Below are 25,106 nucleotides of genomic sequence, written 5' to 3'. Positions count from 1 at the left end.
CCCGCTCATGGACTCGTCAAGATTATGTCTCTTGTGGGCCTACAACTAGAAAATTGCAGCTAATTGGACCATAACTATCAGTTCATTGGAAGGAGATGTGGCTGAAATCAACACTTATATGCCGCGTAGATCGACCCACGATGAACCAACCCTTGATGGTATCACTCGAAAGATTATACCATACTGCACGATATGTACAATTTGCTAGTCTGCTTGCTAAAGATCTGGGTACGAGATAATCTTGTGGGGTATAATGATGGGGACTCATTCGTCTCAAATGACAGCAGTCTTCCCAGGGCCGATAGAGCTAACTTTCTTGTGAGAGCCCGTGAGCTTGGGTTCTAATCTGCCGATGGTCTACTAGTAGGAACTAGACATATTGAGAAGCTGTGTGATTGTTCATTTCTGGTCTTCCGGGATTTAGTCTTGCTGACAACTTCCCGTTGGCTACTGCGAAGTATAGCATCTATGTATGAGCATCTATACCCTATCTACTTATCGTATTCGATCAAAACTCAATCAGAATAAAGAACCCCAGTCCTAAAGGCCAAAGGACCTGGGCAATGGGCATCTGCATATCATTCTGTTTGCCAGATCAAGAGGCGTGGAAGGCGGTGGATGTTTGCTTGAAACAAAGGGAAAGAGCGAAGGATATAACTCTGAGGGAAAGACACCCTTTGGGGAAGGCACGCGCCTATGCAACAGGGTTGGGACCACCGCAATTCAACCCCGTCGTACCTCATGAGGCACTTCCAGTTTCTCGTCTCCCCCATCGACTTGTTTATCCTTCAGACACCTTCAACATCTCTCCCATCCTGCCTGTTTGAGGCTCCAATTGTCTTGTAGTTGATGCAAAATCATCGATCTTCTGACGCTCGCGATCCCACCCATCGAGTTTAACAAGAAAACACGAAATAAAAAAACACGGAAAAAAATAAGTGGGAAAAAAAAGACATTGCCTTCACGCTGCCCGTCTATCGACATTTGTCTCTGTTGACTGAACTTGGTCAATCGACAAAGTTCCGATTTTACTACATCGCAATCGCAATGGTGGCTGCGCAGACCCCATGGACTGCCATCCTGCTGCAGGAGAAGCCCGGGCTGCACGAGTACAACCATGCTCTGGCAGGCATCGAAACATACTACACCCGCTTGCATCGAGCTATGCAAGATGGTGCTATTCACGACCAGCTGGTTCTGAACCCAGACCAGACACACTCCCGCCTAATGAAATCCTTCGACATATTACGAGGGAAACAACTGCCGGGACCTGTAGTTGAGGAAATCTTCAGGACCATGGTCATCCAATTTATTGATGTCAATATTTTCTCTCCACCGCAAGTCATTCAACTTGTGGGATCCGCACTCCCTCTCATTATAAAGCAGCCTTCTCACTTTCTGCGAGACATCGCCGAAACCCTCCTCGGGTCAGCCGATTTATTCAATCATCTGGTGGCCAATGAAAGATACACCGGGGTACTGAAAGAATGGCTGCTGTCGAAAAGAAACTATCTTCCCCTTGCTCTCTCCAAGCAGGTGGGCGACAGACTCATTTCCATGTGCAATGTCTGTTCTGCCGACCATGGCACAAATGCTACTGCGGAGAGCTGGGACATGGCCAATAAACTCATTGAATCAATCAGTTCTTTGATTGAAACATCGACTGAAGAGGAGCTGAAACGAGGAAAGGTCGAAAATTTGCCTCCTTTGGAGTCGATGAAGCTATTGAGCTTGGACGACAAGAAGTCGACCTCAACAAACCATGGCCCTAAGAAGGACTTCAAGATTTCGGACGATATTCTTCAGCAGCTGAGGCATTTCAATATTCAGCTACCAATGTCCGCTCGAGGTTTTACAAACGCAATGGACCAGCTTCAAACCGAAATTATCCCATCACTCATGCGTTCTGCCTTGGAAAGCTTCCCCTGCAGAATCTGTTTGGATCATCTCACCACTGGCAGTCTTACAGGTACCCTGGCCAGCTCGGCAGATCTGCCCTCTGATCGTACTACAGCGCCAGGTAGTGCCCAGGACATTTTTGGAAAGCGAGTCGGCATTTGGAAAGTTCTACTCTCCGACGTTGCTTTCAAAAATGCTAAGAAATTGGTTCAAGAGGGTGAGCTATCTAGTGCCTTATTTTACGTTTTAGCAGTTTCTGACCAAAACTAGCCGAATTCGCTGGCGTGGAGCAAAGACTCAGAGATCTTGCCAGCGGCGAATGGAAGGGCAAAGATCTCTCTCGTCGTGTGGGATCCAAAATGCAGAGAAAGCGCATGCAGATTCCTATTTTGGAAGTGAGTGCTTCTGCAACGGTTTCAATCTTATGGCAGGTTGATGTTGGGTTTTATGAGGAACTTCCCTGGGTCCAACAGCAGATTGTCAAAGGTGAATTTATTCTCGCTGCTCATGAATCTAGATTTGTGCTAACCTTAACAGTCTGGCAAATTGTTGCATCGGAAGAAGAGGTAAGCTTCTACAACAACCAGTTGAAGCAATATGCTAACTTTGCATCATAGATGGAGACTGCAATTGAGCAGATCCTTTTGATTCAGGAATCTTACCCACCTGAGCTAGTTCAATTTTGTTTGCATCGCCCCATACAGCAATCTGATGGAACCTGGATGCCACAGCGGTTTAACAATGTGAAAGAAACTGGTTCCTACCAGATGAGATCCATCGCTTCTTCCAGTGCAACCCCAGCACTTATTGATATGTCAAGTATGAGTCTAGACCTTTTCAAGATAGCTGTGCGCTGCAAGCTAACGATGGCTCTTTAGACAAGTTTTACAATCTCACTGAGCCGTTCCTGAAGTCGATTGTGGATGAGAATGGCACAGAAGAATTCCCGTTTGATCTGTCACCGGAAGAATTGGAGATTGTAAAGCACTTCAGTACATCAAGCTTGATTCTGGGACGGAGTGGCACAGGAAAAACCACATGTTTGTTGTTCAAGATGCTTGCCAAACATAAAGCAAGACAGTCAAATTCGGATGAACAACAGGCTCGACAGGTACGTCGTTTTTCTCTCGCATTGTGACTCAAGAGCTGACATCTATAGCTTCTCTTAACTCGCTCTTCCTATCTGGCTTCTAAGCTCCAGACATATGCCAAAAGTCTCATAGACACCCAGTCTCAATATCCATCGACTGAAGAAGATGTTGACTCTGACTTGAAGCCGACTTCGTTCTTTGCCTTGAAGAATTGTCATTTTCCAGTTGTTTGCACTTATGAAGAATTCCTCGCACTTCTGGAGAATACAATCAGGTTTGAACCGCTTCAACCTCGCGGCTGTCAGAATCTTCTTGCTAACAGTACTTAGGATGGCCGATCGAAAGGACTTCCTGAAAGATATGGTTCCCAATAAGACCAAGATTATCGACCCCAAGGGGAGCGATAGACCACGAGTAATCGATTTCAGCATTTTCAAGACAGAATATTGGGGTTGTCTGAGTGGAATGGCTCCACCATCCTGTTCTCCAGAACTCCTTTTCGCAGAGATTATGGGTGTCATCAAAGGCTCCAGTGTCACTGCCAAGAGTTTGAAACCGCTGTGTCGTGCCGAATACGTCAAAAAGAACGCAAAAGCCTCTCCTGCATTCACTTCCGAGACAGACCGTGAAAAGGTTTTTGCAGCCTTTGAGCGTTATGAAAAGCAAAAGAGGTTTCGCAAGGAAATTGACGAGCTAGATCGAGTCAGTGGCTTACTTAGGTCCCTGAGAGATAATAGAGCTCTAGCTGAGCAAATTCAACGTTGTTTTGAAGAGATCTACGTTGATGGTGAGTCTATCTCCATTATTTAATCCCATAATATCAGTTACTGACCTCATGTTCAGAAATTCAAGACTTGCGTTGTCTTGATATTGTCTTGCTTCTGAGCTGTCTCAGCGATGCCCGAGGCATTCACCTTGGTGAGTTCAACCAACCTGATCCACATATCCATTCAACTGACAAGGTTATAGCTGGTGATACTGCTCAGTGCATCTCGAAGGATTCGGTGTTCCGATTCCCTGAGATCAAGGCTTTGTTCTACGAACACTACGAAGTCATTGCCAACCAACTGAAGCAACCGTCATTTGGAAAGCCTGTTCAGTTTTCCCTGGCTAAGAATTATCGCTCTCATCAGGGGATCCTGAGTTTTGCCTCATGGGTGATGCAGCTACTCTGGCAAGGTATGATATGGTCACCATTATATTCGTCCTTTTCTAACTTCTAGTCCATAGGGTTCCCTGAGACAATTGATAGATTAGACCCTGAAATTGGCCAGATTGGAGGACCGAAACCAATCATCTTTGGTATTTCACCTTTCTGAATTATGATTTAATCACTAACATCTTCACACAGCGGGTTTCGACTCTTCAATTCTTTCTGCCAAAATGATCGGCTTGGTCAAGCTCAATGACAAGGTCGCCGATTTTGGCGCTGAGCAAGTTATCCTTGTCCGTGACGATACATCTAAAGACAAACTTCAAACCCAGATTGGCGAGATCGCGCTTGTTCTTACGATCTTGGAAAGCAAGGGTATGGAGTTTGACGATGTCTTGGTGTATGACTTCTTCGGCAGCAGTGGCCTTGGCAGTAGTTACCGATGCCTTCACATGCTTGTCCAAGGAGTGCGGATGCAATTTGATTCCCAGAAACATGCAGTGAGTCTGGCACGGAGAGTTTCCGTCTGCTGAGGTTGCTAACACGCCTTGAATAGGCTCTCTGTTCTGAACTCAAGGTATACCTAATTCCCCTGACATCGTTTCGTCCTGCTAAAAAGTGCCAATAGTCCCTGTATGTTGCCGTCACTCGAGCCAGAAAGCAGCTTTGGTTTATGGAAACCCAAGCGAATAGCGTTGATCCTGTTCTTCAAGCACTCTCGCAGAGTAATAACGTAGCGCTCGCTGAAGTGGTGAAACAGAAGGACTCCAATGTAAGTGATTTTGGCTTTTGAAAAGATCCTAATGCTAATGATACCTGTCAGGTGGCGGAAAAGGTAAAGGTTCTGCGAGCCGGTGGTTCGGTTGACCCAGAGAGATGGCTCAAGAGAGCAGCACATCTTCTCCACCGGAAGAGCTTTGCAGAGGTAAGAGAATTTCAGCCAACCCAGGGAAGCCGACATGTTAATTACAATAACATAGGCACTGTTTTGCTACAAGAAGGCCAATGACCCTCGGGGTATCACTCATGCGCAGGCCTGCTTATACGAACAAGAAGGGAGATCCTACCGGGCAGCTGGAGACACCGAGGAGTTCACCGCGTGTTACGAGAAGGCAATTGTCCTTTTCCTCGAAATTGGTCTGATTAATGAATCCGCAAGCTGTTATGAGGGCCTCGGACAATTCGGCAAAGTTGCGGGTTTGTTTTCAAACATCACGTCAAGTTCGAAAAATTACTGACCTATTTTATAGAACTCTGGAAGAACCATGAGCAATACCAAAAAGCTGCATCATTCTATGAGAAGGGAAAACTTTTTGCTGACGCTTCAGAGTGTTATCATGCTTGTGGGCAATACGAGTCAGCAATCGAGGTCTTGCGCCGCGGAGACCAGTTTGATGAACTTGTCACCTATGCAGACAGGTATGTTGCAACATATGGTTCTGCTACCTATTATGCACAAGATATTGACACCCTATAGGAATCGCGAGTACCTTAGTGAAGCCACCTTGCTCCGTTACTCGAGACTTTGCAATATTTTGCTGAAGCAGGGACGTGTCTCCGCCAATCTGAGGGCAACAACTATCAACCTGCTTGGATCAGATGTGTCGAAGATTGCTTTCTTCAAAGAATTCGAGATGTGGGATCAGCTACGAGTCCTATATGCGACAAAGTCCAGGTGGTTCGAGTACTATGATCTGTCGCTGCTTTCCGGTGATATCCCTGCGGCGATCAGCACATTGCTGGTTCGCAAGTTATTGCCAGTGGTCGAAAAGCCAGTATTGGAGAAGCTGTTCAGTTACGCTATGGTGGAAATTCTGTATGCCCACATAGGCTTAATTCCAGTCAATCCCGAACGAGAGTCTCTGCTGAGGTCAGTCAAATCGACCTGTCTTGAAAGCCTTGGGGCTCAGTGGAAAGCATTGTTCCTGCTGATTGATGATTTGGACGACATGGATGTCTCTACATCATCCAAAAACTTGGATAAAGGTCTTTTGAAGGATATCTTCTGTCTTTTTGTTCGTTGCCAGCCTTGCAATTACTTACGGGCAGTCGGCTAATATCATCTAGGTGATCTCCTTTGAGCCGTCAGTGTTCATCAAGAATCAAGTCGAATACCTTCCTATGGATATCATGATCCGAGCCGGAAGACTATTCCATGAGTTTGATTCTGGGAACCAGTACTCGCTCAACGCCCTGGCCATGACATGTGGCATTTTCACCAATCCAAAACAAGAGAGTCAGACCCTGTTGCTTCACTGGTCTCCGCTGAGGTCTTACACGGTGACATCTCTGGAGGGTTCTTCATTCGAGAGTCTACTCGGCATTGCGAAAGACTTCATGCAAGATAAATTTGCGGCAGCACTTGCCCAGTTTCATGAGAGTGCATTCAGTCTTATGAAGGATGAATATCCGATGACATGTTTCTATCAGCTCAACAGAGGTAAGCTACAGTCTTATACCAGCTAACTTCAATGATCTAATAATTTCGACTAGGATACTGTGCAAAACACAAAACTAATGAATGCCCGTGGTGGCATGAGAAGCCCACTCTTGAATTTGCCGTCGCGAAGCTGAATGTGAGTAGAGAAAAAGCAGTAGAAGGGATAAGGATATGAACTGACGGTGTTGTCAAAAGTGCCTAATAACCGTGGCTGAGGTCTTTGCGCGCCTCACGCCTCTTTATCACCGACGGCTTCTAGGCGAAGAATGCAGCAAAAGCTTCCTGGGTCGTAGTAAGTCATTGCCTCGGATTTCTTATGTAAATCAAACCTGACATGTGCTATAGGGAGAACTTGGATTCAAAGAATCCAGGATGAGGTCTTGATTGTCACTTCGCTTGAGCAATCTTCGACAGCAATTGCAAACTTACGTTCCAATCTGCAAATCAAACCAGAGTTTGCTTCAACCGCCTACTGTCTAGAAGAGCTGCTCTTCTATCGCATGAGCAGGGAATGGGGTTCAATGATCAGTCTAAGCACTTCTCTAGAGAAGGTCCAGGAAGCCCAATTTCTTGGTATGGTAATGTAATTCTCATTATATCTGGAGATGATATTAATGATTACTGAATTCGCAGGTCCTTACCCAGCGGCACGATTCCAGCGAGCCCTTTTACTAAGTTTGGAGCGCAGTATGCCAAGCTCTCAGCGCTCCGGTCATCCACTCGCGGTGCCTCACAAGGCTCTGAATGCCGTCGAAAGGATTCGCTTCGGGGTCGCAACACGCAGACTTCAACCATTTGTAAGATATGCGGCGGTCCTATATTGTTGAATCAAGCTAATTCTCTATTAAAGTACAATGGTGTCGGAGACTTTATCCTATGCCTTATGGAAACACCTAAGTCCGCGCTTGGGTCTTTGCACGCAGTTCTCTCTGTGCTTGAGTTTGTAACAACCTATATTGTGAGCCATCTAAATCCCGGCGTTGATTCAATAAGCTGATTATGTCTTCCAGCTTTGCGTGGCCAACCCAGGCAAGGGTATTGTTGTTCCCTGGTCTTGGGCCGTACAACATCTTTCAACAATCATGCAGTCGCCCGAAAGAGAACATGTGTTTAAGGACAGAGAGATCAGAATCCACACCACCATCTTGATGAATGTTGTTAAAGACTTTTGTGTCCTCCTCGACGATCTCGAGGATGCGATCGGTCGCGGCCAAGTCAGGTTCCAAGGCATTGGACGGAGCAACTGGCTAGTTCCCATCGTCAAACGGCGCTGCATTGAGCTTCTGACGACTGTGAACCTCAACCTGAATTATTGGCCGAAGCAGCCAATCGGATTCAAGGATGCCGAAAAGTTGGTTATCAAGGTGTGTTCATTCGCTTGTGAATACCTTTGCCTGAAGCAAGAATTGACTGACCCTTAAATTGTATCCAGACGATCCGGTACCATGCTCCCCAAGGGATGGCATTGGAATTTTCTAGTCCTGAAAGGCTCCGACAGAGTTGTATCCGCGAGTATGAGGCCTACAATCAAAAAGATGAGCTTTGCGTTATTACGCTCGATGACAGAAAGTCTGCTCCACTCTTTCTACGATCCTTCACACAGGGCAACGCCAAGTTTGCTCAGCTCAGTGAAGTCTTGCGGTTGTCGCATATTGCCGAGAATCCCCTATCTACAAGCCTGGAAGATGATTGGCAGATTGACGACTATACTGGATACGAGCTAGAGATGATCAAGAATCTCCAGCGACGCTGGCGGGAGGTAATGAAGATCCTCGAGAACAACAGATGCAGGGTACAGACACGCGAGGGCCAGCTTATCCAGCGTTTCCATGACATTTGCACCAGAATCATGAGTTCTCTACCAGCCGCCGCTTGGCCAAGCCGGGAGAAGATACACATGCGCAAAGTGGTCTTCACTGAGGGTGTCAAGATTGCCATGGCTCTGGATCGTGTTGATTTGAGTTTCCGACAACTGAAGGACCGCTGGAGGCAACAGTTCGAAAGCATTTGGTCCACAGAGAAGCTCGAGGAGCTCTCCATCATTCGTGGCCGTATTCTGCCTCTTGATGGACAGCTTGAATACATCATAGAACACTGGTCTCCAAAGGGCATTCAGGACGGTATGATGAACGTTCCGGCTGAGACACTCGGCGTGTCAGCTCGTGAGGCCCAGCGTGCTCTATGGGCTGTTCAGCATGAGATTGATATTATTCGATCTCAGGTTGAGATCATTGCGAAGAGACCTGATCTTTGAGGGTTTCTGTTCTCTCTTTCTTTCTCTGTGATTGATTAGCGAAGTATTTCATATGCCGCATTTGAGGGAGAAGTACACCCTGGAAAAACCAGCAACGACCCAAAAAAAGTTGGAAATCACGAAAGCGATGGGAGAAAGTTATCTGGGGACGATCTGTTTAACGGGAGAATATTTGTTACCATCTACATACGTTCTAGTCTATGATGATAGGATGATTGTATGAGATATGGTTGTACGAGATATGATTATATGAATTGAAGTGTATGACATGTTTACATCCATGTACAATGTAGTCGATGTCGTATCATCGGTTCAAACAAAGTAAAAAAGATACAATATCGATTTTTGAGAGGGATAATGTATGAGGGATGGGTTTAAACAATCACTCAGCGTCGCGCCAAGAGACCAAATAGTAGCTCCGTGCGAGCCCAATACTCAACTGCAAGCTTCTTGATGGACTTGACGGTCTCTGCACTGCAGCCAGCACTCTTTTGAGCGCGCTCAACGACACCAGCGAACTTGTTTCGTTCACCGAGCATCTCGGACAGATACAAAGAGTCGAAATATAGCTGGACCTTCCAGTCATGCAGACCTTCGACTGATTCTGGATCGATACTTGCAGTCTCTGCTTTCTCTGTCTTCTCGTTTTCCTCGGTCTTGTCTCCATTGACAGCAGAATTGTCATATTTGGGTTCAGCCTCGCTTGAGGTCTTCGGATTATCAAGGTCATCCAATGCTGATGAGATAGCAGTCTCGAATTGTGTTTTCAATGATTCCTTCAATACCTGGACCGTAGATGGATCCCACAAGTCTAAGCCGCAGGTATCCATCGCAGAGGTAAGATGGCGCAGGATCTTGAAACTCAAGGCCGAGGGCTGAACTGGTATAGCAGGTTCACCTTCCCAAAGTGACCGCCCTGGTACAGGCTTGATTTTCCCTGTTTGGGGGTGGCTCATCCGGGGTGGGATTAAGCTCAGCGAACCAGCCTTCGCAACGACTTCGGTTGCAAGCAACTTCTGTAGTTCTGGGACGATTCCGCTGGAGAAAACGAAATCTTTGGATACAAAGCCGGCGGGAATATCTCGCCGCACGAGTCGTATAAGCCTCAGCAGGAAAGTGGCCTTTTCACTTGAATGTGAAGAGCCGAATGACTCGAAAGCGCTGTTGAATAAGGTTTGTAGACTACTGAATGCCTCACGGACAGCAGAATGGAGAGACTCGGAAAGGTGGCGAGGATCGTCTTCGTTGAGTTGGGGTGTAATGTCGATGTCTTCATCTTCGACTTCGCCCCCGACGAGAATGTCAGTCCATCGCATCCGACGCAGAGAATCAATTGATTCGTTGACTTCTTGGATTGAATTTAACCATGCTCGATATTTTGCAAGCACGGTAGATACGTCTTTGTCACGACCCAGTAATCTGTCTGCCACGGTCCGTTTGAATGTATGTGCGCCATTCGAGTATTCCGCAGTGATAAGATCGGCGTCCCATAGAGATCCAACAGAGTTGTGATCGGCGTTCTCCCAGTTTGATATTGTAGATGAAACCTGGGTTCCGACTTCTCCCAGGCTTTGTGCTTGCACATTCAGGATTCTTACAAGTTGGTCATTGAAGATATTTCGAAGATTTCCAATGACATCCACAGAGTCATGAATGATAGTTGAGCCCCAAGATGACAGCCACAATTCCACAGTCTCTGTGCGCAGAGAGAGAAGTTCGGAGAAATCGGTGCTGCGGGTCAGGGTATTTTTGCAGCCTTCGGAGAATTTCTCGAAAGCCTGGAGTGACCATTCTTTGATTGATTCGGTGCCTTCTGTTCTACTCAACTCACTCAGCTTGATCCAGGGAGTGAAGTTGGTGACATCTGGAGCTACCCAGCGGCCAAGAACTTCAACCTCTAGTCCATCAAGTGCTTGGATCTCTGGGTCGGCGAGCAGTGGTCGAGCTTTGATTTTCGAGAGCACGTCTGCGAACTGACGGGATCTTAGAACCTTCGAGGCTCGTAGTGTTTGAAGAAATAATTGGAGAGCTCTGGGTATGTTCTCCCGAGACGAATCCAACTGGCTAATAATAACGTCTAGACGCACTTGGTGAAAATGATGAATGGCGTCATCTGAAGAAGAGCTTGTTGCGAGGCAATAAGCGGCCAGGGATTCAATTATAGAATCTTCTGCAGCGCTGGTAGACGCAAGACGTTTATCAATTCGTTTGAGAAGTGTACGTCGGAGGGAGGCTAGCTGATTGCGGAGATCGTCGAGGAATGGAGGGACTGATTCGTGTTGCGATAACGTCTTGTGTAGTAATCGAGAGATGACCAGTATCTTTGCTACCAACAGAAGGGAAGCACGACGTCGCATAAGCCGGCTAATAGATGTTGTACAACGATGAAGGAGAGAAAGTTGCGCGCCAAATGCGTGCTTCTCAGCGTCTGGAATCCCAACGTCAGCTACCAATTCTCTTTTTGCTCTGTCGCTCACACCATACCCTTTTCGGCATCGCCGGTCTTTATTTGCCGGACATGAACGTGCTTCCTTTCTATAAGTCGGGGGTTGCATCGGCGCCCAACATCGGCCAACACGGATTCCACGTCTTGGATGTCGCGATTCATAGCCACAATGGTTTCGGCTGTTCCGACAAGCTCACGATACCTCGTTCTATAATCAAATAGCATTAGTATAAGCAAAACGCCAGTCATCTGGGGAAATCGATCACCTACCCCACGAGAGCTCGGAGCTTCTCCTTATTGCTCGCAATGTCCCGACGCAGTTCCTGTTCCACACGGCGGACCGTGGGAATTGGGTACTGGAATGCATCATGCCATGACTTCAAGCTCTGAGGATCAGGTGCCTCGGGAGCCATGCTGGCGAGATTTGCGATGAGACCGTTGGCTTATAGAGAACAAGTAAGCCATGCGACGCGGATGCCTGGGAGCCTTAGACCGGGTTACTCAGCCTTATCGCTATCGGCACATGACGGCAGAAAAAGTCCCCGCCACCGAGGGGAAATAATCGCCCGACGTGGAACATCTTTGCATTTCACATAGAATATATTCAATATGCCGTTTGTTGAATCGGAACCTGCTGCGGCGGAGTTGTCATCGAACGATCTCCCCGATCGTCTTCCCTTCCCGCCCACCACCTATTCCCATATCCTGCATTGCTCCTACCATGATTGGCACCCGCGGTATGCTTCTAGATATGACTCAATATCGACACTCTCTAACTGACGCTCCAGATACCGCAAACTCGTACCCAGCTCGCGCATTATCCCTTTGACCTCTCCGTTTGTTGAATACCTTCGCGCCGACGGCATCGTTCTTCCACCCGAGGCCGCCGCCCCCACCGACGATGATAACCTAGACACATTCTCCGATTCGGGCGAGGAGGAACCCGACCCATCCACAGAATGGCATGAGATTCACACTAAGATTAAGGAAACTATCTCTGATCTCGGGGGCATCGTCACCCCCAAATTGAACTGGAGTGCTCCCAAAGACGCTACATTCATGGCCGCCACAAATGACACCCAATGCCGTTCACCAAATGACATCTATCTCCTCCTGAAAAGTAGCGACTTCATTACCCACGATCTAGACCATCCATTTGACGACTGTGTGCCGGACACAATCAGTGACGAGACCACGCCATCCAGCGTTGACTCACCACTGCCCGATGTGCCTTATTCCCTAGTTCTCCGCAAATACGTCAACTTCAACCCTTCGCTCGAGTTCCGTTGCTTTGTGCGTAATCGCGTGCTGTTATGTATGACACAGCGCGATCAGAACCACTTCGATTTCCTCTTCCCCCTGCGTGATATGCTCCGGTCCCGGATTCAGTCATTCTTTGACGAGAAGTTGAAGGATACCTTCCCCGAAGACAACTTTGTATTCGACGTTTATATCCCCGCGCCTCACCAGCGTGTGTGGTTGATTGATATCAACCCATGGGCGCAGCGTACGGATCCGTTGCTCTACAGTTGGCTAGAGATTCTCCGGATGAAGGATCCAATCGGTGTGCAGGAGGAAGAAGATGTCGCGGAAGAATTTGTGAGAATTTCTCTCAAAGATGGCAAGATCATGACTTCCGGCACGGCGGAAGAGCTCGAACGAGAAGGCGATATTGGTTCCTCCGACTCGGAGGAAGAACACGAGGACGCGGAAGGAGAGGATGACCAAGCCCCTTTCCTTCCGGAGTTCCGTCTGATCAAAAAGGATGATCCCGAGGCGTACGCATTCAGTTCTACCCAGTATTCGGCCCACAAGGTTCCGAGGGAGCTTGTAGATGCTTCGCTTCAGGGACCTGGTGGTATGAGTGAATTCATGGGCAAGTGGCATGAGATTTTGAAGCAGCAGGAGCAGGAAGATCAGGCTCATGGCAGTGATTCCGATTAAAATAAATTCGGCTCAGGGCGCTAAGTTGGATAAAAGCATGGGTTTTTGGTCTGATGGCGTTTGGCTATAGCAGGAAAATGATTGGGGATTGCATCGTGGATTCTAGAAAAATACACGCATTATCAAGTCAATATGAACATTCATCAGTTTTAGGTGCCTACCTGCAGCAGTCAATATCTAGAAGGACATGGATACGTAGTCACACATTTAGAGAAAAGACATGAAAAGACCCCAGGCCACTGTCACTCCGGGTATCTATATACAGATCTCCCAATTAAAGCTTATGTCTCTTCTCTCCCGATGCCAACTTCCGGAACTCTTCCTGTGGAAAACCCTGCAAAAAGCGCTCAAGGCCCATGAACGCCTCGATTCCATTCTGGCGCTCCAAAAGCTCCCTCTCCGGTCGCCTAATCAACTCCTTGATCTTCAGCAGACTAGTCTGGTTCAAGTGTGTACCCAGACGATCCTCCACCTCCTCCAGGACCTTCTTCAAGAACCCATCCGAGTCCTCTTTATTCCCAGAGTCGGCCGTAATAATCTTATTCACAAAGCCCGCCGCAACAAGCTCGTCACAGGGAATCCGCTTACTCATAATGAGCGCCTCATTGGCCTTGGCAATACCGAGCCGCTCGACGAAGGCCCGACTAGCTCCCCCCTCGGCGACAAGACCGAGCGAGGAGAACGGGGTCAGGATGAAAGTGTGTGGAGCGGCGTAGATGAAATCTGCGTGGGCGACAAGCGCAGCGGAAAGACCAACTGCAGGCCCATTCAGAGCGGCAACGAGGATCTTAGAATGGGAGTAGAAAGTGCGGGTGACGTCGGTGTTGTTTGCGACGAAACCCTTGATTAGATCGCGGCGCACGCCACTGCTGAGATCGCCATTACCAGGACGAGTGATTGTCACATCGGCGCCACTAAGCATTGAATGTTAGATATGTGGTTGGAAATTGTTGAAGGACTTGTATCGGGCGAAGTAACATACGCAGAGAAAAAGCGACCTTTGCCGGTCAGGACGGTGATGAAGATGTCATCTCGCGAGTCGATCTCGCGCAGGCGCTCGGCTAATAGGTAGTACAGATCTCCGCTGAGGGCGTTTAGCTTGTCCGGGCGGTTGAGGGTCACGATCGCTACGCGATCCTGGTAGGTTACGGTGATCTCGTGTTCGTTTGACATTTTCGAATGTTGAATGGCAATGGGTGAAATTGAGAATTCCAGACTTCGAGGGTTTATTAGGGGCCACATCCCCGGACACTTAGCGCCCGAGAGCTGCGTCTTTGCGGGGAACCGAGGCCCACGGCTATGGGGTGCCTTGTTTGTCAGGCTACGACATCCAGCACATGCGAATCAAATGCGCTGGAGAACGTGCAGAGTGGCAAGGAGTTGATACATTGGAGACTGACCACCTGCAAGGCCCTAGAATTTGTCAGCATCGCCGTGATCTTGTATACGCAGGATCTTGTGCGTTCAGCCTTTGTTTCTGATACGTCTCATGCTTGTTCGAACTATATCCCGATTACGCTCGGAAAAGGACCACCTACTATACCACTCAGGATTACGTTTCCTTCCTGTGGAACTAACTCATTGCATGATCTTGTCTCGCCTTGACTCTAGCCTAGGAAACAAGGGGCATGATCTCTCGTTAAATGCCGACCTTGGGGGTGTGGTTCCAAATATCAATTATGATTCATACGGTGAATAAAATTAGAAAGAAAAAAAAAAACGAATGCGATCATTGAAGATATCAAGCTGAGACTCACTCGGTGGGAATGCCAACAATAAGAGTCCACAGGTCTTGGAAAATTGCATCAAAATGACAAATGCACTTGCACTCGGCATCGTTCTCATCTTCAGCGCTAGGAAGTTCTTCCTCGGCTTCAGACAAACACCCCCGGACTGTGGCGGCCCTCCAGTTTTCAAGAGTAGACGTCACCAGGCATTGCTCTACGAGTGTTATATCCCCAAGTCTAGACCAACTACGAGTTCTATCCATACCAAAATGCGCGGCATTGTCTATCATCACTTTGATATGGGGTTTTCTCCCTTGATCTGAGAAATTTCAAGCTATCAACTTCCATTTCTAGAGATATGCTCAATTAGCAGACTAGTATGATAAAATGGTGGCTTCAATTCAGGACTGGAATTGGGATGAACATCGAGTATGTAGTACTTCGCGCACTGGGTTGCAACCATCGGATATAACAAAACAGCAAATTTGACGTATCTATGATATATGCTTTCGAGGACTGTGGAATGATACAGTAACATTTGAAAGTTGTCTTTCGTCGTTGTTTATTGTTCACTGGTAGAGGTCGTAGGGAACTAGGATGTAGCTATATATAACTAGTTGTGCCCACGTCTCTTAGGCTTCAGTCGTAGAGGAATTGGAAGTCTATTATCTTTAATCGTGCAACAGTGTAGCGGATGGAGCAATCATCTGGTTACTTGATCTCTACAGGAACATAGAATGTAAAAAATAGACAAGATGCATATTATCACTGGTGGCTGTTGCATTACTGATTGTTCTGTCAATCACCTGTACAGTACTTCCCATCCAAGTCTTTGGCACTATCCTTCAGGCTCCGTGGGTATGTATAACCTGTGCTCCTGGTGAGTTTTTTAATCGAGAAAATAACCTTCGATTCGGGTCCCTTTGCCAACCAATCCCGTAATCCAGACAAACAGGCTACGATGCATACGACTCGCTCTTCATGATGTTCCCTCAGTCCCCCTTCTCACGTTCCTTTCGCACTCCTTGCAGACGGGGGCCGAGCCAAATCGAACAAAATATTGCGCCGGTGAACGGTGACCTTCAGCGAGGAGAAAACCAACAAGGGAAACTTAAGGCTGGTGGTCGGCAACCGTGACAGCTCTCCATCTACCCCAATACGTATGTTGAAGCTGCTGATCTGATCGACAAGCATTCAGTCAATTGGAGGATGTCAATCGCTAGCTCTAAATACATGTATGAATTCACGAGTCACCCTGGATAGTTGCCACTGCCCTGTTGATATTAGGTAGAGATAGACGGCGATGTTGCTTTCGATCGTCTATGGATGCAAGGAACCGCATCATATAGTTGGCTGTGTGTAGCTAACCCTTGTTGTCGTGAAATATACATGTCTCTGCACATGCACGGAGTCGACGAAGATATACGGTGTGGGCAATCACCTGAAACAGCCAAGCAGATGAAGATCCTTACCCCGGAGAACGTAAGGCCGGGAGCTGCTGCCCGACCAATGGAAATGACAAGTCGAGAGAAATGGAATCCACGGTGTAGATCTATGTAGATCATACATGGATGAAGATCTCAATTATCTCGAACTACAACGCTGTCAGGTTTAGGGTTTCATTGGTAGTTTCTCACCGTGAACAGACAATGGAATTGACCGCATCAAAGAATCTGACGCGTTATTCACTGTCTGATTCGATTTTCATGATTGACATCTTTCTTCCCCTTTTCGACCAGTGCTAGGAAACGCAAGGCAGTCTGCTCCGTACCATGGTCGTTTACGTACTTGGGGCCAAACCTCGGTGTAAGCTCCCCTAGTGCAGGAAAGCGATTTTGCTCGCAATGGAAAGCTGCAGCTACGTGTCGATGAGCATACCAAAAATTGTCAGATTGGTTGTAACATTCTTAGTCGAGAAAAAGGGAAATTGGGATTCTTGATTGGAACGACGACGGCAGTGTTGATAGCTAACGGCAACAGGCAATGATTGAAATTCTCGTTTTCGCACTCACGTTGAGCTTCGGAGATCGGAGATTAAGCTAATCCAGTTGCAATGTTAGCCTTGCATGAATGACGATCGTGGCCCTCCTTGGCGGGCGTTTTGGCGGACCGGAGGCTGGTGGTTGACATTCCACATTCCTTGACGGACATTCCCCAAAGATCCTGGTAAGAGATCTGGGACCATCTCATTGGATTCTTAACTCCCGAAATGGGAAAAAGGGCTGATCCACATCACATTCCTACATTAAAGTACGGAGTACTCCGTACGATGATCTACGTCAGGGTTAACGAAAAAAAGCAAGGGCCATCCAACAAGATATAAAACACTGCTTCCCATCGGCCTCAGTAAGGATCTCATCACTCACATCTCCATTCAATTGAAGCATCTTCATCTTTCAAACAAACCAATTCCCTTCTCCGCCCCAAACAATCAAAATGCAGTTCACTCTCTCCACCGTCCTTGCTCTGGCTCTGTCCGTCTCTGCTGCCAAGATGAGCATGTCTAAGGCCCAGGGAATCTGCACCCAGGGCGATGTTGCATGCTGTGACTCCAACGAAGTTATCTCCGCCGATGGCATCCTCGGCGGCCTCCTCGCCAAGGGTGCTCTCAACGGCCTTCTCGGCAACGAGAACTCTGCCTGCGCCAAGATCGATGTCCTCGGCGACGTCAACGTCCTCGGTAAGGCCTCCCCAATAAACGAGTATTTGGTCGGTATTCAGAGACAGCGCTCTAACATTTCACAGCTTCCTCCGAGCACACTGAGACCGGCCCCGTCTGCAAGAGCATCACTGCCTGCTGCCCTCACGGTGGCGACAAGGTAAGCAATGATTTCCCCATATTTTCTCGGAGACGCTCGATATCTAACTTTGGTTGAAATTGCAGTGCTCTGCCATCGATCCTTCCTCGTAATCGTTGCAATGGCACGGGGAAGATTCCAAAACTGCTTGAACCTAAGAGGGCGCTCTTGAAATCCTTTGGATCGGTCTGCTAGTAACTTAGGAAAACTGTATCCTTAATTAATTAACCACTTTGGATCAGTCTCACATCTTGCTCCCACGTAAATCGTCACCACTTAGTTCAATTCGTCGTTGACTTCAGCATTCACTGCCTTGATCTTTGTCAATGGTCAGACCAGTGAGCTGCTCAGGGCCTCGAACATGGCAAGTATACTCCGCTTGACCCATTGTTCTTAAATATAGGTCATTGGGTTGTAAATATAGAACGGAAGTCAATCAGAATCCACACAGTCTAGACCACCATGTCATGTAGAGGTTCGAAACCACCAGTACGTAATAGCCTTCTTCCAACCTGCTTGCATTGTGTACATCATTGTCGATGAGCAGCTTTTGTATTTCTCCTCGTACCTATATTTGGGTCTGAGGCTGCAAGGACTTGATTTAATGTGACCGTTGCAAATGTGGCTTGCTAGTGAACATTGAGTGTTGCAGTCGCTACCGGAGTCTACCTACGAAGTCCTCGACGTCAAAATGACTAAGCGTGCTGTTTTAGGAAAGATTACGGTCCACCTGGGCAGCTGTCTACGGAATTTGCTTGTGCGGCGTCAAATTACAATCTTAGGGGATCCCCGGTGGAGATACATCTAGCTTTTGGCTGGACTATCCTATAGTTAGAATCGTCTTTATCTGGATCATGGTGCTCGGCGAAGGGGTAGCTCAGGGTCTAGAGGGTGGAGATAATCCACCAGAAACGAACAATAGCATAGCGCTTGTGACTACGTACTTTACATCCAATTACTGCATCGCTCACGTTTGCATTCTCTGGTAGAAGTCTCCACGACTGCAAATCTCCTTCCAATTATATGGCCAGCCGCTCCCACGTTGCCATGGGAGGGTATCACTCAGCGCTCACTGGTGGGAAGATGTAGTATCCCATGTCTGCAAACGGCGAAGACTCTCCTCTAACAGAACCAAAGTCGCATCCACGCCAAGCTCCTCAATATTATAAAATTGGTACTAATTCGCCAGGAATGTCCTCAGTATCGACGAATACTACGCAACTCACAAGCCTTTTATCCAACCCTACACAATGAAGTTCACTGGAGCCGCTGCCTTCGCCCTCACCGTGGCTGTTGCCATGGGCGCCAAGCTGTCCTCCTCCGCTGCTCTTGGAGATGCCAAGAGCCAGTGCAGCACTGGGGACATCTCCTGCTGCAACTCTCACGAGGAGATCAGCGGCGATGGCATTCTGGGCAACCTCTTGGCTGGAGGTCTCTTGAACGGCCTTCTCGGCAATTCCAACTCTGCCTGTGCTAAGACCAGCCTTATCGATGATTTGGGTATTCTCTGTATGTTCCTCGGTCGTTAGAGAAAGAATAAGATACTGATACCTTTCAAAGCCCTGATCAAAAACACCGAGTCCGGGCCCACCTGCAAGGCCATCATTGCCTGCTGCCCCGAGGGAACCACCACCGTGAGTTCTTAGCTTCTCTCTCGAAACATGCCTGCATCTAACAGTTCCATTTCCTAGTGCGTTGCCATCGACAACTCTGGAAAATAGAGGAAAGGAGTCTGGTGGGGGAACCAAATTTTGATTGACGGCGTCTATGGTAATTGCTCATATACGGGAGAACTACTACTCAATTTAATACTACGGCATCCATTTGGTGTCCTAATGTCTTAATGCTTTCCCTCTCATATCGTCATAACTTGTAACGTCTCTACACGCCTGGGCTACATCCGTAGATTATAGCACGTGTCCAGCATGGTATAGCTCATCTAATTCTCGTGCTTTATGCTCCGTGCTTGACGTGATTCACCATTAATGGAGTTGCTACCTAGGTAGAGACATGTTATAGACACACTTCGATATCCATGGGATATTGATTCAATCCTTAAGTCCCAGGTTAAAAGGTGGGACATATGTATAACGTGGAAAGTCCTTAAGCAATCGACGGCATTGCAGGTAAAAGGCAAAGTAGCCTTATGTTGTATGTATGGATATTGTTGTATGAAATATCTATTTCACATAAAGTCGCGTGGATCTAACGATCCAATGTTCGCGCTCTTCGCCTTTCCTTCAAATACAAACTCACTCATGAGCTTCCCCGTACCCGGGGCGTTTTGAATACCCCAGCAGGTATGGCCAGCTGCGAGATACAGCCCCTTCACATCAGTCAGACCAACCAGCGGTCCAGCACCCGAATCACAATTTGGAAGATAGCATGCCTGGCGAACTCGGACCTCCCCGTCACGCAGCTCATCAGAGATACTACCCACCTGGTCGATGATTTCCTGGCAGCGTTCCTGATCAACCTCAACATCTGCAGAAGTCTTCGGTAGTGGAACTGTCCTGTCTCCATCTCCACATGCATAAACGGTTGCATCCGGACGCGCATAGATCTCCGGCGCAGCCACTGTTGGACGTGATTTCTTTTCCGGATTGAAGTTGGCTGGGATCTCAATATTTGTGAACAAGCAGTATGCACTGACTGGTTGTTTTGGCTCAATCACCACGCTGTGCGCCCGCATAGCGGAGATCGGAACCTCTGGGAGGATAGTCTTCGTCCACGGACCAGCAGCAACCAGAACGTCGGTAGCGGCGATGGTTTGCGCTTCGCCTGATGTTTTATTGGTGTATGTCACCGATTCCACAGAGCCATTTGATCGAGCAATATCTGTAACCTGTCCAAGCATGATATTTGCGCCCTTCTCCTCGGCAAGCTTTGCAATGGACGTAGTGAAGAGGTACGGGTGTACCTGGGCAGTTTCGCCCGGTCCGCTCATACTCTCATAAGCCCGTAAAAGCTCTGGCTCGATCCAATCCAGGTCTTGGGGTATTTTGGCAGACTTCAGCTTAGACAGGGCTGCGGCACTCCGTTTCTGGAGTGATTCCGTTTTTCCACCCTCAGTTTTCCCTGCAATGTTCTCAGTGAGGGCACGACCTTTCACGACAAGTTGGCCGCAATTGACCTCTCGGTATCCCCATCGGCTGACGCCATCATGCTCCTTTGCAAGCTCGGCGTGGAGCTTGTAGCTGAGACCGACGATGTTGCTCGGGAATGCCCACTGGGCCAGCATACCACCCGCTTTTCCTGATGCCCCGCCCGCGATTCCGGTGGCCTCGATGAGCGTGATTTTGTGGCGGGCAGGGTCATAGGATGGATGTCTTGTGAGATAGTATGCAGAGCAGCATCCAATAATGCCACCGCCTGTGCGTATTCTGGTCAGCAAGTTGCGACAAGCGCGCGGGGTATTGAAGTTGCAAACAGTCCGTCCTTACCAACAATCACAATTTCACGGCGATCTGCAGTTGCTGACATCTTGAGTTTTGGCGCTATTTTGCGAGTTAAAGATCGTGACAAAGCCACCTTGGACGAAGTTGTAGAGCGCAAGTTTGAATTGCCGGTGGATTCATATACAGAGTGCTACGTCACTGGAGCTGGATGTCCAGTCAGATGTTGTATCTACTATCAAATCCACCATGCCCGGTTTTTTCTACAACTTTGACTAATGTATCATTCAGATATTTTTGATTGTATGATATCTGAACTAATGGGATTGATAGTGACTCCACAAAGGCTTAAGCCATCAAACGGAAACGTAAAAACATCAAGGTAACGAGACCCATGCTCCGCAAATGCAAATCGTGTCGAAAAAAGATTGAAAACAATGTCCAGTGTTTTTGAGTAACAGAATAAAGGAGGCCATGGCGGTAGTCAGCTGGTAGTAAGGATTCATCGCGAGGGACTGAGGGGCCTGTTGAAACCACCCTGGCGGTTCATGTACTGTCGGTACTCGATCTTCTTCTCCTTTCGCACCGCATAAATCTGGTTTCCAGGAATTTTGGTGTTCTTCGTAGTCCGGAATCTGGAAAAGCCCAAGGCCTTCCGAATTTGCGCGTCCATTTCGTCCTCATCCGCATCTTCATTGAAATCAATATCCATCGCATCCTCGTGGCGTTCTGGTTCTGATTCTGCGCCACCCTTCCGTCCATCATCTCGTGATCGGGGATCTCTGCGGTCACCTTGACGGTCGCTCCTCGGGCCTCGGGGAGGTGACCGGGCCTTTGTGCCATTGCGATGCGGAGATCGTGAGCGCGAACGTTCACGGAACTTTACGTTTTTCGGTGCATTCCCTGAAAAATAGGAGTTAGCAAGATACAGATATCTCCAGGCAGTCAGGAATTCACCCACCTCGTCTATCGTAATTGCGCTCCCGACTGGTGCTTCTCTTTCGGTCCGGGGCCCCACGCCCATCTCTATCTCCATCTCTGCGGTCCCGATCGCGGCGATCTCGAGACCAGCTCCGTTCTCGCCTTCCATCCTTGCGTTCTCGTGAGCGAGAGCGATGCCGGCCGTCGCGACGGTCGTCTCGGGGAGCTGGTGAACGTCTACGCTCACGGTCTGACTCTTGCTCTGATGCACGAGGCCGTTTATCATTTGAATCCCACATAGCTGAGCTGTCAACTCGACGAGCACGCTTGGTAGGTGGCTCCGCCATTATAGAAGGTCTGGTCTGGGCTGGGCGTTGCCCCGTGCCTCGTGGGTAGTTGTTGTGGCTGGGTGAAGACGAAGGTAGATTTGCTCAAATTTTCAGAGCTTAGTCAATTAGACAGGAATTAAGGAGTAAAAAAGCGAATGCTTGTATGGATATGAGTGCAGAGGGTATCAAATTGTCGCAATTGGTGAGTCGACCTGAACCTCTCGGGTCCAAAGAGAAGTTTATTCCGGTTGCGGAAAGAGACCAATTATGCAGTTTGTGACATGGCAGGTGATCGATCTATAGTTCGATTCTATTTTTAAACAACGTGGAGTTATAGAGCTTGGGTCAACTTTAGATAAATGCTTTGGCAATAGGCTAGTTTAGTTTCATGCAATTATTTGCAATCGATCGTCAAACCTTTGAATTATTGAAGGAAACCTAGTCCTCATCGGATTGTGTAGTTTAAAATTCCAAGATGAATCCTCAGAATAGGGTTGAAAATAAACACAATTTTTATGATATAGGTACTGCACGTACGGAGCAGAAAGTTAGCGTTTACAATAGTTGCTGTGTCTTCCATACCAAGAGCAGATACGCGTGGTGGGAAAGTTCACTCACGATAGAACTTCCATTCACCAATGGGCGATGATATCATGCATCAGGTCTGGCATTTCCGCATCTTGATACCTAACATCCTGCAACACAATATTGCTCCAAACCTCCCATTATAAACATTGGCTCTTGGCCTCGACATTAAGAATCTGACCAGTTGATATATTTGCAATAGTGACTAATCCGTTATCTTATATTGTCTATATCTACAAGGCACTCGCTTGAGCAACAGAGCTCCACGGGGATCAACCATGACTATTAGCCCCCCAATACTACATATAAAGGTCCAAGAGACTTATAAGCTACCTCAAATATATAATTGCCCTATGTAGAGATTGATCACAAGCCAGGTCTGAGACTCAGTGCAGGTGTCACCAGCACGCTTTATGTGGACAAAACTTTCGAACATAGTGATATTATTCTCGTTTGATACACCTATAGAACCGGAGTCAATACAGATATGTAAGAAGCCCCGTATACTCTGTCTTTCTAGAATGTTATACACACTTAACAAATGTTGTGGCTGACCAAGTCATTCATACTCGTGGTACTATCTAGTTCATACGCGATCTGAAGAGGAAAATGGTAATATAAAAACAGGTCTATATCATTAAATTGCGCATAAGCAAGCTCGACAGTTGCCAAAAACAGCGACTCGGACAACTGCAGCCCGCGGGCCGGCCCGTCGAGCCTCAACTCTAAATCCCACTGCGAAATTTTTGCAGCGCAACCCCACTTCCTGTGTGCTCTTCAACCTGCGTCCCCAGATACAAATTGCCCGAGAAGAGTATCAACTATTAGAGAAATATGGCACCTGTCAACCTTTCACACAGAAGGACGCATAATTTGCTCTTGATTTCGAAACTATTGAGCCTGCGTGACACTGCATCACCCCTCACACTCGTCCTGGACTCTTTGGAGCAACCCGCCACGCCACTCCTAAAAGAATACATCAGACGCGCAAAGGTAAGCCGGCTTCTAAATTGATCACAAGCAACATTTTGATCGCTTGATCTGGTATTGGAAGCCCATACTGACTAGTTCAACAGCTGTCTAAAGTTCATGTCACCCTCATCTCTTTTGAAACTTTGAAACAACCCGATGGGGTCGATGCATTTGTATCAACTCGCCGCAAGAGCCCGGGTGATATTATTAAAGAAGTTAGCGCGGCTTATCAGTCTGTTGCAGCGTCCAACCCCTCACGGAGTAAGCTTAGGGCATTGACCCCACTTCAGGACCTTTACTGACTTTACAGGACGTCTTATCCTCATTGATTCAATTAACCCCCTCTTGAGCTCAAAAAGGATTGATCCTGGGTTTCACCTGCCCTCTTTCCTTGGCTCGTTTATTGCCCCCACGTCACCATCGGCCAAAGTTGATACGTCACTCGTGGTGACATACCATCAGGATGTCCCCGAACTTCCACAGCAAAGCCCATACTCGCCATCCCCTCTTTCGGTGTTAACTTATCTTGCTACAAGCATTATGACCCTCCACTCATTCTCGCACGTTCTTGCACAGAAGGCCGCTCGCGACCGCAGTCTAGCTCCTCCAGTCTTCGGGCTTGAAGAAGAGCAAGAAGGTATTCTGCTTAGCCGATTGGATAGATTGACCGGCACTGGAAAGGCAGAGGGAATTGTCATTGAGCTGGAGCACAGGAGGAAAAGTGGTCGTGGTGTTCTGGAATGGTACCTTCTCCCGCCGGCGTCGCGGTATTCGCCCCAGCATCTGAAAGAGATTGTGACGTTGCTTGACGATAATGTTCTGTACAACCCACCGATGGAGCGAGACCAGGGTGCTGGCGACGAAGAACCGACATCCACATTTGAATTGGGTCTCACCGACAGACAGAGGCGCGAAAGAGAAGGTGTCGTGCTGCCATACTTTGACGCGCAACATGGCGATGGGCCAGGCGAGGGAGGCCGGATTCTCTACGATATGGGCGAAGAAGATGATTTCGATGAAGAAGAGGATGAGATTTAGACTGCATCAAATACGATACATGCTCACGCAAATCTCCGGATTCTAGAATCGGCGGATTGTAACCCGCAATCACCGAGGTATTAACTATGCATACATTCATACAAAGGGAGGCCC

General features: G+C 47.9%; 9 protein-coding genes across 9 annotated transcripts; 5 read left to right on the top strand and 4 right to left on the bottom strand.

Moving 5' to 3' along the window:
* Positions 1-1,047: 1,047 nt before the first annotated feature.
* Positions 1,048-8,837, top strand: N7457_006629 (uncharacterized protein; the record flags this gene model as incomplete). Its single annotated transcript, XM_057177673.1, has 25 exons — positions 1,048-2,116; positions 2,170-2,385; positions 2,437-2,465; positions 2,517-2,718; positions 2,778-3,010; positions 3,059-3,264; positions 3,320-3,777; positions 3,834-3,908; positions 3,960-4,169; positions 4,221-4,292; positions 4,342-4,643; positions 4,700-4,720; positions 4,772-4,915; positions 4,967-5,068; positions 5,124-5,340; positions 5,394-5,562; positions 5,621-6,158; positions 6,211-6,583; positions 6,637-6,719; positions 6,779-6,875; positions 6,929-7,156; positions 7,217-7,380; positions 7,434-7,541; positions 7,594-7,947; positions 8,016-8,837. 25 exons carry the CDS (start codon positions 1,048-1,050, stop codon positions 8,835-8,837), a joined length of 6,492 nt encoding a protein of 2,163 aa, XP_057029417.1.
* Positions 8,838-9,223: 386 nt separating this feature from the next.
* Positions 9,224-11,696, bottom strand: N7457_006628 (COG1/VPS51 family protein; the record flags this gene model as incomplete). The annotated part of the gene is made up of 3 exons (XM_057177672.1): positions 9,224-11,265; positions 11,322-11,491; positions 11,554-11,696. The coding sequence occupies 3 exons, from the start codon at positions 11,694-11,696 to the stop codon at positions 9,224-9,226; spliced, it is 2,355 nt and encodes a 784-aa protein (XP_057029416.1).
* Positions 11,697-11,892: 196 nt separating this feature from the next.
* Positions 11,893-13,227, top strand: cdc123 (cell proliferation protein CDC123; the record flags this gene model as incomplete). The annotated part of the gene is made up of 2 exons (XM_057177671.1): positions 11,893-12,020; positions 12,072-13,227. 2 exons carry the CDS (start codon positions 11,893-11,895, stop codon positions 13,225-13,227), a joined length of 1,284 nt encoding a protein of 427 aa, XP_057029415.1.
* A 274-nt stretch (positions 13,228-13,501) lies between these two features.
* Positions 13,502-14,400, bottom strand: N7457_006626 (dodecenoyl-CoA isomerase; the record flags this gene model as incomplete). The annotated part of the gene is made up of 2 exons (XM_057177670.1): positions 13,502-14,141; positions 14,210-14,400. 2 exons carry the CDS (start codon positions 14,398-14,400, stop codon positions 13,502-13,504), a joined length of 831 nt encoding a protein of 276 aa, XP_057029414.1.
* A 2,990-nt stretch (positions 14,401-17,390) lies between these two features.
* N7457_006625 (hydrophobin family protein) lies at positions 17,391-17,865 on the top strand (the record flags this gene model as incomplete). The annotated part of the gene is made up of 3 exons (XM_057177669.1): positions 17,391-17,634; positions 17,700-17,773; positions 17,839-17,865. The coding sequence occupies 3 exons, from the start codon at positions 17,391-17,393 to the stop codon at positions 17,863-17,865; spliced, it is 345 nt and encodes a 114-aa protein (XP_057029413.1).
* A 1,137-nt stretch (positions 17,866-19,002) lies between these two features.
* On the top strand, positions 19,003-19,473 carry N7457_006624 (uncharacterized protein; the record flags this gene model as incomplete). The annotated part of the gene is made up of 3 exons (XM_057177668.1): positions 19,003-19,261; positions 19,313-19,386; positions 19,444-19,473. 3 exons carry the CDS (start codon positions 19,003-19,005, stop codon positions 19,471-19,473), a joined length of 363 nt encoding a protein of 120 aa, XP_057029412.1.
* A 464-nt stretch (positions 19,474-19,937) lies between these two features.
* Positions 19,938-21,235, bottom strand: N7457_006623 (NAD(P)/FAD-dependent oxidoreductase; the record flags this gene model as incomplete). Its single annotated transcript, XM_057177667.1, has 2 exons — positions 19,938-21,124; positions 21,196-21,235. 2 exons carry the CDS (start codon positions 21,233-21,235, stop codon positions 19,938-19,940), a joined length of 1,227 nt encoding a protein of 408 aa, XP_057029411.1.
* Positions 21,236-21,649: 414 nt separating this feature from the next.
* N7457_006622 (SNUT3/LISCH7 family protein) lies at positions 21,650-22,354 on the bottom strand (the record flags this gene model as incomplete). Its single annotated transcript, XM_057177666.1, has 2 exons — positions 21,650-22,050; positions 22,105-22,354. 2 exons carry the CDS (start codon positions 22,352-22,354, stop codon positions 21,650-21,652), a joined length of 651 nt encoding a protein of 216 aa, XP_057029410.1.
* A 1,462-nt stretch (positions 22,355-23,816) lies between these two features.
* N7457_006621 (Elongator subunit IKI1) lies at positions 23,817-24,992 on the top strand (the record flags this gene model as incomplete). The annotated part of the gene is made up of 3 exons (XM_057177665.1): positions 23,817-23,975; positions 24,059-24,215; positions 24,265-24,992. The coding sequence occupies 3 exons, from the start codon at positions 23,817-23,819 to the stop codon at positions 24,990-24,992; spliced, it is 1,044 nt and encodes a 347-aa protein (XP_057029409.1).
* Between the last annotated feature and the right edge of the window lie 114 nt (positions 24,993-25,106).

The sequence above is a fragment of the Penicillium paradoxum genome (genome assembly GCF_028828445.1).
Source record: "Penicillium paradoxum strain IBT 22861 chromosome Unknown utg000006l_segment0_segment0, whole genome shotgun sequence".
In the NCBI taxonomy this organism is placed as follows: Eukaryota; Fungi; Ascomycota; class Eurotiomycetes; order Eurotiales; family Aspergillaceae; genus Penicillium; species Penicillium paradoxum.
The sequence above is the reverse complement of the archived record's forward strand: the minus strand, read 5'-3'. Positions and strand labels throughout refer to the sequence as shown.